Below are 12649 nucleotides of genomic sequence, written 5' to 3'. Positions count from 1 at the left end.
GGTCTGCGTTTTTCCTTTTAGAAAACCCACAGATACAAACTCAATTTTACAAGCTTATTCTTGTCACCCCAAGCACGTGGTTAAAAACATTCCAGTGGGAGAATTAATTAGGTTAAAAAGAAATTGCAGCTCACATATAACATTTGTCAAAGAATCAAACAAAACCCTCTCTAGACTAAAGGGCATGTCACACTAAGAGATATCGCTAGCAATATCGCTATAACTAGTGACGTTATAGCGATATTGCTAGCGATATCGCTGTGTCTGATACTTACCTACAACCCGCTCCCCCGCTGGTTATCGCTGATCGCGCGAGAACGTTCAGGACTGTTTCTCGTCGTCAGCTTCCTGCGGCGCTTCCTGCTGTGAGGACGAGCGACGCGTGGAGCCGGGCGGGAGGACGCAGGATCGCCTGGTGTGACTGGTAAGTAGTGATCCCCGTCCCCAGCGATGTCGCTGGTGAGATCTGCCTGTGTGGCAGCTCACTAGCGACCACTTAGCGATGTACCAGCGATCCTGACCGCGTCATATCGCTGGTCGGGATCGCTGGTACATCGCTAAGTGTGACAGTACCTTTAAGGACAGAGGATATGCTAATTGGATGCTAAGGAAAGCTGATAATATTGTCAGCAGGATCGATAGACACACCCTGCTGAATGAATCTCCTTTGAGCCTTGTACACACTGGAGTTACTGCTAACAAGAAAAAGAATCGCACACGGGCCTCCTGCAATAATCATGACCGTCCTATAGTTAGTTTTTCTACCATGTACAGTCCACAATTCAATAAGATAACGGACATTGTCAAAAAATATTTACCTATTTTACACAATGATAATAAACTTGGTCAAATTCTGGACAATACCCAGATACGATACATAGCCAGGAAAGCTCCTGTTTTGAGCGATATCTTATCCCCCAGTCTTTTTATCAGCAATAGGAGAACTAAAAATAATACTTGGTTGTCATATAAAGGCTTCTCCAAATGTGGACATCATCCCTGTAAAGTCTGCAACTATGTGGTTAAAACCAGCAGATTCACTTCTAGTGTTACTGGCATATCATACCCTATTCAGTCTCACATAAATTGTAATTCAGAAGGAGTCATATATGTTATTGAATGCGTTTTTTGTAACCTACAATATGTAGGCTGCACAATAGGACCTCTTAAAAAGAGAATTAGGAAACACTTGTCAGAAGCTACTAGTAGCAATTATAATATTTCAGCAGTTTCTTATCATTGTAAAACTGTTCATGGAGGTAAAACTGATAGTCTCAAAATTATAGCAACAGAGAAAGTCTATAGATCTACTAGGGGAGGTGATTTCAGGAGAAAATTATTAAATCGTGAATCCTTTTGGATTTTTAAATTAAATACAAGAGTACCATTAGGTCTGAACAAACGACTTGATTTAATATTGCAATTAGATTGATATTTTCTTCTGTATATTTACATTCTACTTAGTCCTATTCAATTCTGGTTATTCTGATAATTTTTGTGATTGTTATTATATTCTTATGATATCTTTTTATTAGTTTTTTTTTTTTTTTTTTTTTTTCCTGTTTTTCCGACTAGTTTTTGTTTCAGCTCCACATTAGGCTGAGTGTTTGCAAGAGTTAACTGGTAGGGATACTCCCTATTTTCATTAATTCTTTTGTCCAACACCTGTGATTTACTAGTTTTTGTACTATTTGTAGTCGTCAGTATTGGTCTAGTGTGAACCATGATTAAGACCCTCTAGGTCGAAACGCGTTGGTTGGAGACCACCAGAGACCCCATCTGCCTGTATGTCCTTATCCACACTTTTTCTGTTCGATTTTAAGAATTTACAATAAATGATGTATTTTTAACTGAAGTCCAGCGCTGGAGATTCCATCCTTTATTTTGCTTCAGTCAACACCCCTGATCAAGGTGACTCCGTGCGCAGGAGGATTATGGATCGCAACCGAGACTGGTGAGCTGACCTCCCTTCATTTTCCCTATCCTTCTATAATTCTTATGATTTATAAAATCTTTTCTGCCTGCCATCCCTAGATAGGTATCTTTCCTTCTCTCCCTTCTTTTAATTTATTATGTGTTGTTTTTAAAGTATGTGTGTTCCTTGGACCTCGTACTTAATCTAATTTTTTATTCCTATTTGCCTGGCTATAGATCACGTATTTCTTTGTCCTGATGGTTTGGAGTGGAGAACTGTGACGCAAATAGTACGTGATATGGGATCTACGTGACAAAATCATCATTGAATTTGCAATGGCACATGACCATGTGGCTGGCATATTATCTGCAGAAAGCACGTAAACGGAGGACTTGATGTAAATGGATGGATATGTACTTGTGGTTACATCTCATCTGTTGCTTATTACCTTTGTTCTGTTTGATGTTTATTGCCTGCATTAATATATGGGTTATCTTTTTTGTCTAACATATATGCCATCCATGTGTAATATACGCATAGTTAACAAGCACAACATTCACTCCTATTCCTTCTATTTTTTCTACCACCCTCCATTCCTATCCCTTCCCCTTCCTCTCCTCCTTAGTTTCACAGGCTCTGATCATCTGTTGTTTTGTGATCCTGTCATGACGGGACTCATGTGCGCCACGCGTCATACAGACGTGCAATACATGGGGCAGGCGCTGCCTGTGTAGCGGTCTAGCGCCGGCCGTTCACACGTGGCGTCTGTTTACTAGGAGCAACATACCGCCTGTCCTGGCTGTTGCCTAGGCAGCGGTCTGGTGCTGGCCATCCCCAGATGACATCACCTGACCAGGAGGCAGCTCCAGTGGCACCACGCATGCGTGTAAGTCTCCCCATTGATTGGCATACAAAAAGCAGATGACTGCTTTCAGCCAGGCATTTAAGCTGGGACGTTCACAGTTTTAGCCACGCCCCCCGAGGAAGCGGTTTCCTACAACGCGAAACGCGCGTAGGGGTACACAAGTCGGCGCCTGCTACACACTGGGACATGATGGGTATGTTCATCCAGCTTACCTTAGCTCATCTTTGATTGTTTCCACAGGATTTTCTGTTACATGGTTTATGACATGTTGATATGGCGCACCGCTGAGTTCTGAATAGACTCAGCTTCAAAATACATTGGCTCATTTATACCTAGTACACCAGCCATTGGCATTGTTATTTTTAATCTGGGTACTATATAATATACAATATTGTCCAGGGGAAGCTACATGCCAGCAACTTCTGCACAATAGATTTACCTATGTATTTTTTGGCTGGTGCATTGACCACTCTTAATGCCATTTCATAACCATTATTGTAATTGCACTGTAACCTGTGGCAACTATCTTACGGGTACTCATGCCCATCACAGGTTGTCCGCTTGTTTTCTTCTAGTATCAGGCCTCATGTGACTACCCATTTTATTGGTTTCTCTTATTATCCTGTATCTCTGATGTGTGCCTTTTTGATAAATAAAAATATATACATGTTTGTAATGGATTTGGATTCTATGCTCTCCTTTTTTCTCATATCAGCAAACATCACTAGTGATCAAGGATAAGCGCACAATAAAAGTCAATATTACCGGCTTACACAAACAAAAGTCTGTTTTCTTGACCAACCAGAAATCAACACTTAAATTTAAAGCCAACATACAGATAACATTCTATTATTCTTTGTTTGCTAACAAATAGTCATCTGGTTAATTAAGAAACAATGCTCTATGTCTTCACAATGCCAAAAGTAAAGAAAAGTTTTTAAAAATGTTAAAAAAATATAAAAGTTCAAATCACCCCCCTTTGGCCTCTTTCAAAATAAAACAATAAAAAAAATAAAACATACACATATTTGTTATAGCCAGATTCAGAATCGCCCGATCTATCAATATAAAAATGAATTAACCCTATCGCTAAATGGCTTTTTTGGTCGCTGCAACATTGCATTACAATTACTGTCCCTATTGGTCAAACAATCAGTAGATTTGGTTTCCAGTACCATCTCTATGCTGACGACACCCAACCATACGCTTCTTCTCCTGACATCACGCCAGCCTTTCTAGAAAACACCGGCGATTGTCTAAACGCTGTGTCTAACATCATGTCCTCACTATATCTGAAACTGAACCTGTCAAAGACTGAACTCCTGGTGTTTCCTCCCTCTACTAATGTACCTATACCCGACATTGCCATTTCCGTTTGTGGTTCTACCATTACTCCCCAGCAACATGCCCGCTGTCTTGGGGTCATACTTGACTCTGAGCTTTCCTTTGCCCCCCACATCCGATCACTGGCTCGCTCTTGTTATCTGCACCTCAAAAACATTTCTAGATTTCGACCTTCTCTTACTTTTGACTCTGCAAAAACTCTGACTGTTTCTCTTATTCATTCTCGTCTTGACTATTGTAACTCCCTTCTAATCAGTCTCCCTCTTACCAAACTCTCCCCTCTCCAATCTGTCTTGAATGCTATAGCCAGGATCATATTCCTCACCAATCGTTACACCGATGCCTCTACCTTGTGCCAGTCATTACACTGGCTACCCATCCACTCCAGAATTCGGTATAAACTTATTACCCTCACCCACAAAGCCCTCCATGGCTAAGCACCACCCTACATCTCCTCCCTTGTTTCAGTATACCACCCTACCCGCGCCCTCCGTTCTGCTGATGACCTGAGGTTAGCATCCTCAATAATTAGAACCTCCCACTCGCGTCTTCAAGACTATACACGTCCTGCGCCAATTCTTTGGAATGCACTTCCCAGGTCAATACGATTAGTCCCCAGTCCCCACAATTTTAAGCGTGCCCTGAAAATGCATTTATTCAGAATGGCCTATCGCCTCAACATATTAACCTAATCTATCCCTGTGTGGCACAGCCATAAGTTTTTTACCATAACCAGGTTCCCCGCATCATGTTCCCACATGCTTTATGCATCCATTAGCCCTCTGTGTCTGTACTGTTACACACTTAACATTATGGCTGATCCATACAATCAGGGCAACTGTTACCACCCACCTTTCGTGTCTACCTCTTTCCTCATAGACTGTAAGCTTGCGAGCAGGGCCCTCTTTCCTCTTGGTATTTGTTATAATCTACTGTATGTGATTATTGTTATGCTTTAATGTATATTGTCTGTACAAATCCCCTCTGAAATGTAAAGTGCTGCGGAATATGTCGGCGCTATAGAAATAAAATTTATTATTAATAAAGTACGACCAAAAGCTCGTATCTGCACCAAAATGGTCTCCATTAAAAACGTCAGCTCGGCACACAAAAAATAAGCTTTCACCCAACCCGAGATCATGAAAAATGGAGACGTGACGGGTATCGGAAAATTGCTCAATTCTTTTATACTTTACCTAATAAAGAGGAGTTATTTTTACTGATACAGCGGGTATGGAAAGTATTCAGACCCCTTTAAATTTTTCACTCTTTGTTTCATTGCAGCAATTTGGTAAATTCAATTTCATACTATCTATTCCTGACACTGGAGTGGCTTATAAACCTCTGAAGTATATAGTTTGAGGTCTGGGATCTGCCAATATGTGGCTAGTTTTCTGACTGTTTCAGATAACATGATACATGATTTTAGTTTTTTTGGTCTAGTCTCGCTTGAATATAGGTCAATATTAAATAGTCTCCTGATGAGTCACCTTTGGTGAGGACGATGAAACCCATAGAAATGAGAGGCTTGGAGAGTGAGTGTGTAAATGTCACCTCACCCTATATAATGAGACATGGGGTATATGTTTTTTCTATTAGTCACTTTCTGACTAACCTTCAGGGGGTGAATTATAGGTATAGTTTTATATTTGGAATTAATAAAGTTTAGTTTTATCCTTTTGTCAGCAAACATGAGGAATGACAAGAGACAACCCTTTTAAAAAGATTTTTATTTTGGTTAAAACTATTCCAACATTATGAACATAAAAAATTCTTCTCCCCTATGTGACGTCTCTGATGTATATTAACAGTTGATTTCCAAGTAAAATATCTCTCACATTAAGAAAATAAAAATAGCTTCTCCTCTGTGTGAATGCTCTGATGGCAATCAAGAAGCGCTTTCTGGTTAAATATTTCCCACATTCTTAACTGGAAAATGGCTTCTCCCCTGTGTGAGTTCTCTGGTGCTTAACACAATCTGATTTATTGCTAAAACATTTCCCACATTCTGAACATGAAAAAGGCCTCTCCCCTGTGTGAGTTCTTTGGTGGGTAACACAATATGATTTATGAGCAAAACATTTCCCACATTCTGAACATGAAAAAGGCTTCTCCCCTGTGTGAATTCTCTGGTGGGTAACAAAACTTGATTTCTGTGCAAAACATTTCCCACATTCTAAACATGAAAAAGGCTTCTCTCCTGTGTGAGTTCTTTGGTGGGTAACAAAATATGATTTATGTGCAAAACATTTCCCACATTCTGAACATGAAAAAGGTTTCTCCCCTGTGTGAGTTCTCTGGTGCTTAATACAATCTGCTTTATTGTTAAAACATTTCCCACATTCTGAACATGAAAAAGGCTTCTCCCCTGTGTGAGTTCTTTGGTGGGTAACAAAATATGATTTCTGTGTAAAACATTTCCCACATTCTGAACATGAAAAAGGTTTCTCCCCTGTGTGAGTTCTCTGGTGCTTAATACAATCTGATTTATTGTTAAAACATTTCCCACATTCTGAACATAAAAAAGGCTTCTCCCCTGTGTGAGTTCTTTGGTGGGTAACAAAATTTGATTTTTGTGCAAAATATTTCCCACATTCTGAACAGGAAAAAGGCTTCTGCCCTGTGTGAGTTCTCTGGTGGGTAACAAAACTTGATTTCTGTGCAAAACATTTGCCACATTCTGAACAGGAAAAAGGCTTCTCCCCTGTGTGAGTTCTTTGGTGGGTAACAAAATATGATTTATGTGCAAAACATTTTCCACATTCTGAACATGAAAAAGGTTTCTCCCCTGTGTGAGTTCTCTGGTGCTTAATACAATCTGATTTATTGTTAAAACATTTCCCACATTCTGAACAGGAAAAAGGCTTCTCCCCTGTGTGAGTTCTTTGGTGGGTAACAAAATTTGATTTTTGTGCAAAATATTTCCCACATTCTGAACAGGAAAAAGGCTTCTGCCCTGTGTGAGTTCTCTGGTGGGAAACACAATTTGATTTCTGTGCAAAATATTTACCACATTCTGAACATGAAAATGACTTCTTTGCTTTAGGATCAGTTTGTTTTTTATTGCCTCCTTTGTGACTTTGATTTCCCTTAGTAGTCAGTAATGAATCAGAAGATGGAACCTGTTTCATAGGATCAGATGACAGATCTTTGCTGTGAATGGATGATGATATATCTGGACTAACAGCAATCCCTTCAGTTACATCTTGTAGGATTTCAAGATCATCAAATTTAAACATTGAAGATGTCAGCTGTCCCTCTGATCTTCTGGTACAGTCATCTGCTAAGATAAAAAACAATTATTTTTTAATAAAATATCCTTGAGTTTTATATTTTTGAACATTTCTACTTAAACTGTCCATAAATGGCAAGCTATGTGTTAGGCGTCGAGTTTCTGCCCCTGCACAGGAGGGAACTCGAGCCTTGCCTTCTGTTGTTTCCCATTCCTCTCCAGCCGGAGAGGAGGCTGCTCTGCAGAGACGTCGGTCCCAACGCCTTGCCCAGGCTAATGCTAGGTGTCTGGTTGCTCCTTTTGGCTCTACTATTATATCATGCGTGAGTCAGCAGCAATCAGACGCTCCTGGGACTAAGTCCTGCTTTTCCCCTACTGAGCATGTCCGTGGGACGACTTATCATTGGAGGTTGGAGGTCACATGCTCAGGTCCTATTGCTGCTCCGATTGGGCCACCAGGAAGGTCTCTGAAGGCTGCAGTTATAAAAGGTTCGCATGGCCACCCGGCCATGCGCTAATATAAAGACTTGTAGCTAAGTGGTATGTTTGATGATGAATGTCTGACTGGTGAATGTCTTATTATATTTCCCCTTCCTTTGATATGCATGTTGTTAGGGCTTAGGGTCTTTGAGTCAGCACCGAGTACTGGCACTGCCTAGTGCCGCAGTGCTCTCAGCTCCATCTACACTTTAGCACCCGAGGGCGCCATTCAGCACACGGCACCTCGGTACCGCATTACCACAGCGTCTGTCAGAGCAGCGTTGTGCGCAGTTAGTGTGCTTTCCAGCTCTAAGCTGAGGCTGGTTAGTGGCGTCCGCCAGTGCGGCACTGTACATACTCTGTGCGGTAAGCAACTGGCTGCTGCACCCTGTGACAGTTTACAGGGCACAGCGTACCTTAAGGGCATAGCCCTCGCATCACATTAGCGGTTCCGTGCACAAGTGGGTCTAGAGGGGCGCAGACCCCATGTCTTAGGGCAGCGTCCTGTGATGTCACACCTGCGTTCTAGCCGTAGTCTGTGAGGCTGAACAGACTACGGTTCCTACACCGTTCAGGGTACTCTCTGTGAGGTAACAGAGTTTGCCTCAGTTCACACCGGGGGACTTTAACCCGCATGAGTTCATCTGTTTGTTACTATACACTGTCTGTTATTGTCTAGCAGCAGTTAACACCTCTGCACGGTGGACCCCGGACTTCCACCGCACCTAGCCTCTATGTTTATTTAATTAGGTGCGTTCCGCCAGTCCTTAACACTATGTAAAAAACTTTGTTTACCAAAACAATGACAGTTCACAGTCTAATAGAAAACCTTGTTGGATGAACCAGTAGTGTGTGGTGTTCAATTGTTTGTTCATTCTGACTCCCAAATATCGAATAAAAAGAAACCAATCAATGTTATATAGGCAAAAAAAATACCAATTCTCATCTCACAAAAAACAAGACCCCACTCAGGTCCATCATCTCTCAATGGAAAAACAGAGGTTCCCACACTATTAGTGGCTCAAAGGCTGTTGAAAAGCAACAGAGTTTCTATAAACCAATCCAGCAAAATCCGCTCTCACTTCGGAGTCTTGCAGTGTGCGCAAACAACATTTAGGATCCCTGTATTTAGCAATATTATAGTGAGAAGAATCCACTTAATATTTGGTGTGTGTGTAGGGAGGAGGACACCCGTAGAGTGTCTGGGCCGGAATCAAGGGGACCGCCATCTGGGTTCCTAGAGAAACGGTACCCGGGGGACAACGGAGGAGAGCAAGCTACTGAAAGTGACAGGTCAGCAAGGGGCGGGGCGAGTATAAAGGGGGCAGGGAGCTCGCCGGGAAGTCAATTGGTAGTACGCCAGGCAGAGAAAGAGACTGTGGGGGTGTGACAGAGCCAGAGTGACTGACGGCGACCAGAGGAGAGATCAGCAGCAGAGAGGAGATCTATGGCGGCCTTCAGAGAGGAGGTACTGAGCTTACCGGCAAGAGACTGTCGCTCCTCTCCAAGTTGGGCCCGCGACCTGCCCACGGTTGTCCTCAACTGCTGCCGCTGCACTCCAGCCCATTGCGGCCTGCCCGTTGTCTCCCGCGGCCGCTGACACGCCACTTCAGCCTGTGGTTGCGGCCTGCCTGCTGCCGCCCAGCCTCCATCCTTGCTGGCGGCCTGTTCATCACCGCCCACAGCTGCCATTACCCCGCTGCAGTTGGCAGTTGGGGCTTGCTCCTCGCCTATGGAGAGACTCTTTGCACATGCCCAGTCCGTGGGCATGGCCTACCAACCGCCACTCTTCTAGACTGTGTCACTACCCTGCTTGGGGGGACTGGAGTCCCCGTGGACTCGCTAACGAATGGGACCCTGCTGTGGCTACAGGGGGTTACCGCGACGAAAAACTTCCTTAGGGCCTGTTGTGCCCCAACTTCTCCTGGGTAGTGAGACACCTGAAGACTACTACAGTTTCTCAACAGCTGGGCCCAGCGGCTGCGACACCAAAGAAGCCACATCAGCGACACCAAAGCAGCCACATCAGCGACACCAAAGCAGCCACACCAGTGACACCGAGAGACGTCAGGAAGGATAAGTTGACTTTAGGCAATAAGGACCCGTGGTTGGCCGTTTCGTGGCCCCATAATATCCGGCCTTGCCGGGTCAGTCACATTCTCGTTAAAAGAAAAGTGTTGTTATTGTTGTTGAGTCCCTGTGAGGACAATTCGTGTTACCCCTTTCTGGTTGTTCAGTATAGCCCTAGCGGCTCCAGTTCATAAACGATACTTTCCAAAACAACACTCAGTCTCGTGTCTCGTCACTGCATCCTGTGAACCTGCTGTTACCTACATTTGGCGTAGTCGGCAGGATGCAGTCTCCAAGCGTGGACAATGGTGCCCCAGACTAGGGCAGGGCTGTGAACTCTACAGATAATGAGGGCCCCCGTTCCAGCATTTCGTTGGGGGCTATGCTGAACAACCTGCCTAGGTTTTCCGGCTCCAATACTATGCTGTGGAGCTGGATAGAGCGGATGCGGGGACTCTTTCGGATGCACCCAATGACTCCTGACCTGGAAGCCGGAGTAGCTCTCATGGCATTAGACGGGGAGGTTCGGAGGTCAGTGATGTTGAGGCCCCCGGAACACCGCAACACCTTTGATAAAGTTTTGCAGATAGTAGAACAAACCCATGGGGACCCAACTAATGTGGGAGAATTAAGGACCCAGTTGTTCAGTCGAATGCAGGGAGAGGGGGAGACTATCACCCAGTATATGAATGTCCTCCAAGAATTGCATACGGCTATTGAAAGAAAGGATGGAGTAGGGGTAGGACCTATTGACATTACCCTACGTGACCTACTGGTGACTGGACTGCAACACCCGTTAATAAAACAGGCATTACGGGAGCAGATCAGAATGAATCCCCGTATAGACTTTTCAGAGGTGGGAAGTCAAGCAGGGGCTCGAGAGCAAGAGCAGGGGATGGCGGTCCCCGTGGGGAAGGTCCGGAGTGTGGAGGCTTCCGTGAATGCAGTCGAGGAGCCTCAATGGGTGGAAGAGATGAAACAAGAGTTGAGGAACATCATGGGAGAGTTTGCCGAAGTGAAGAGAAGGACCGAGTCTGGGACTGGACGTCCTAGTTTAAATCCCGGCCCCTGGGGGTCCCGCTCCCCGCGGGGCGGTCGGTCTGTGCAGGCCCAGTGTTATGAGTGCGGAGAACCAGGCCACTTCGCCCGAGAGTGTCCGCGGCGTGGGAAATATCCACCCCGGCGGCCATTAAACTAGAGGACTCCGGGCTGAGGGGACACCGCTTGGAGCCAAAAACCACAACTAGGGGTGGTGGAAGTCCTGAAGATTTGGTCGCAAAATGTCCGGTGGTTTGGGCAGAAGTGGAGGGCCAGGCCGTCCAGTGTCTGGTTGACACGGGGTCACAAGTAACCACCATGCACGCAACTTATTTTCGACAAAATTTCCCTGAGGCAGCGAGACCCCAGTGGGGGCCCATGATCAGACTAGTAGCCGCCAATCAACTACCAGTCCCGGTTGCCGGGGTGGTGTGGGTACAGGTGACGTTGTGCGGTAAATCCCTTGGTCGCAGAGGGGTGGTACTGACTCAAGGAGAAACTGATAAGCAGCATCCATCATCCTAGGCATGAACATACTACGGGAGTTCAGCAACCTGCTCCTCAATGATCCTACGCATAAGATCCTGAAGCAGTGGGGTTCTCGCATGGCCCAGGGACAGGTATTCCAGCAGTTGGTGCGGGAAGCGCGGGTACATCGTGCCAGTGGCACCTCTGCTTGTGCTGCCTCCTGGGCAGACTGTGATGGCCCTGCCTATTTGAGTCTTGATACCCTTGGAGGGCATGGAGGTGCAGGTGGAACCATGCTACTCAGAGCGCTTACCTCCTGGCATACTGGTGGCCCGTTCCCTGACTACAGTGCAAAAAGGGACTGTCCTGGTGTGCTGCGTCAACCTCGAAGACCGAGACATCGTCCTGAAAGCGCGGACTGAACTGGCCAAGCTAGTAAGGCCTTTAGAGGAAGTGCTGCCGGCTCCTGCGATTCAATTGAGAGTACAATCCAAGAATCCTTGGGAAGTAACGATTTGAATTCTACAGGCCACCAAAGTCTCGGCTCAGCAGAAGGGTCGAAACATCCTGGAACAGATGCGGGCCGAGCTCTCCAGGTTAACTCCAGCCCAGCTCTCACAGATAAAAACATTGCTCGGACAGTACCATGAGGTATTTGCTGGTCATGAGGAAGATTTTGGGTGTACCACCGCCATCACTCATGAAATCCCCACGGCAGGGGTGGCCCCCATCCGAGAACGATATCGACAGATTCCTCCACAACTCTATCAAGGAGGTGAAAACTTTGTTGGCCCAAATGTTGCAAAAGGGGGTGATACGGGAAAGCCAAAGCCCCTGGGCGGCCCCCATTGTGTTGGTCCGTAAAAAAGATGGTACATTACGATTCTGTGTGGATTATCGAAAGCTGAATGCTTGCACTATTAAAGACTCATACCCACTGCCCCGCATAGAAGAATCCTTGTCCGCCTTGGGAAAGGCGACATATTTTTCGACTCTGGACCTGGCCAGTGAGTACTGGCAGGTGCCCATGTCAGAAGAAGATAGGGCCAAGACGGCGTTCATACTGCCTATGGGACTATTTGAGTTCAATCGAATGCCGTTTGGACTGGCCAACGCCACGGGAACCTTTCAGCGGTTGATGGAGCGGTGTCTGGGAGATCTCAGTTTTGAGGCCACGTTGATATGCCTGGATGATATCATCGTCTATGCTACCACTTTTGAGGACCACCTAAAGCGG

General features: G+C 45.2%; 1 protein-coding gene across 1 annotated transcript in view; it reads right to left on the bottom strand.

The window, feature by feature from the left end:
• Positions 1–5835: 5835 nt before the first annotated feature.
• The window catches only part of LOC141073525 (uncharacterized), a 92576-nt gene continuing 85762 nt past the window's right edge, over positions 5836–12649 (bottom strand). The window contains exon 8 of the mRNA XM_073560790.1: positions 5836–7096. Coding sequence (XP_073416891.1) covers positions 6050–7096 — 1047 coding nt within the window. The 3' untranslated portion in view covers positions 5836–6049. The remainder of the gene's footprint in view (positions 7097–12649) is intronic.

Source organism: Dendrobates tinctorius, unplaced genomic scaffold (assembly GCF_039654945.1).
Source record: "Dendrobates tinctorius isolate UK_male_01 unplaced genomic scaffold, ASM3965494v1 ptg000305l, whole genome shotgun sequence".
Classification (NCBI taxonomy): Eukaryota; Metazoa; Chordata; class Amphibia; order Anura; family Dendrobatidae; genus Dendrobates; species Dendrobates tinctorius.
Note: the sequence above shows the minus strand (reverse complement) of the source record. Positions and strands in the feature narration are given on the sequence as shown.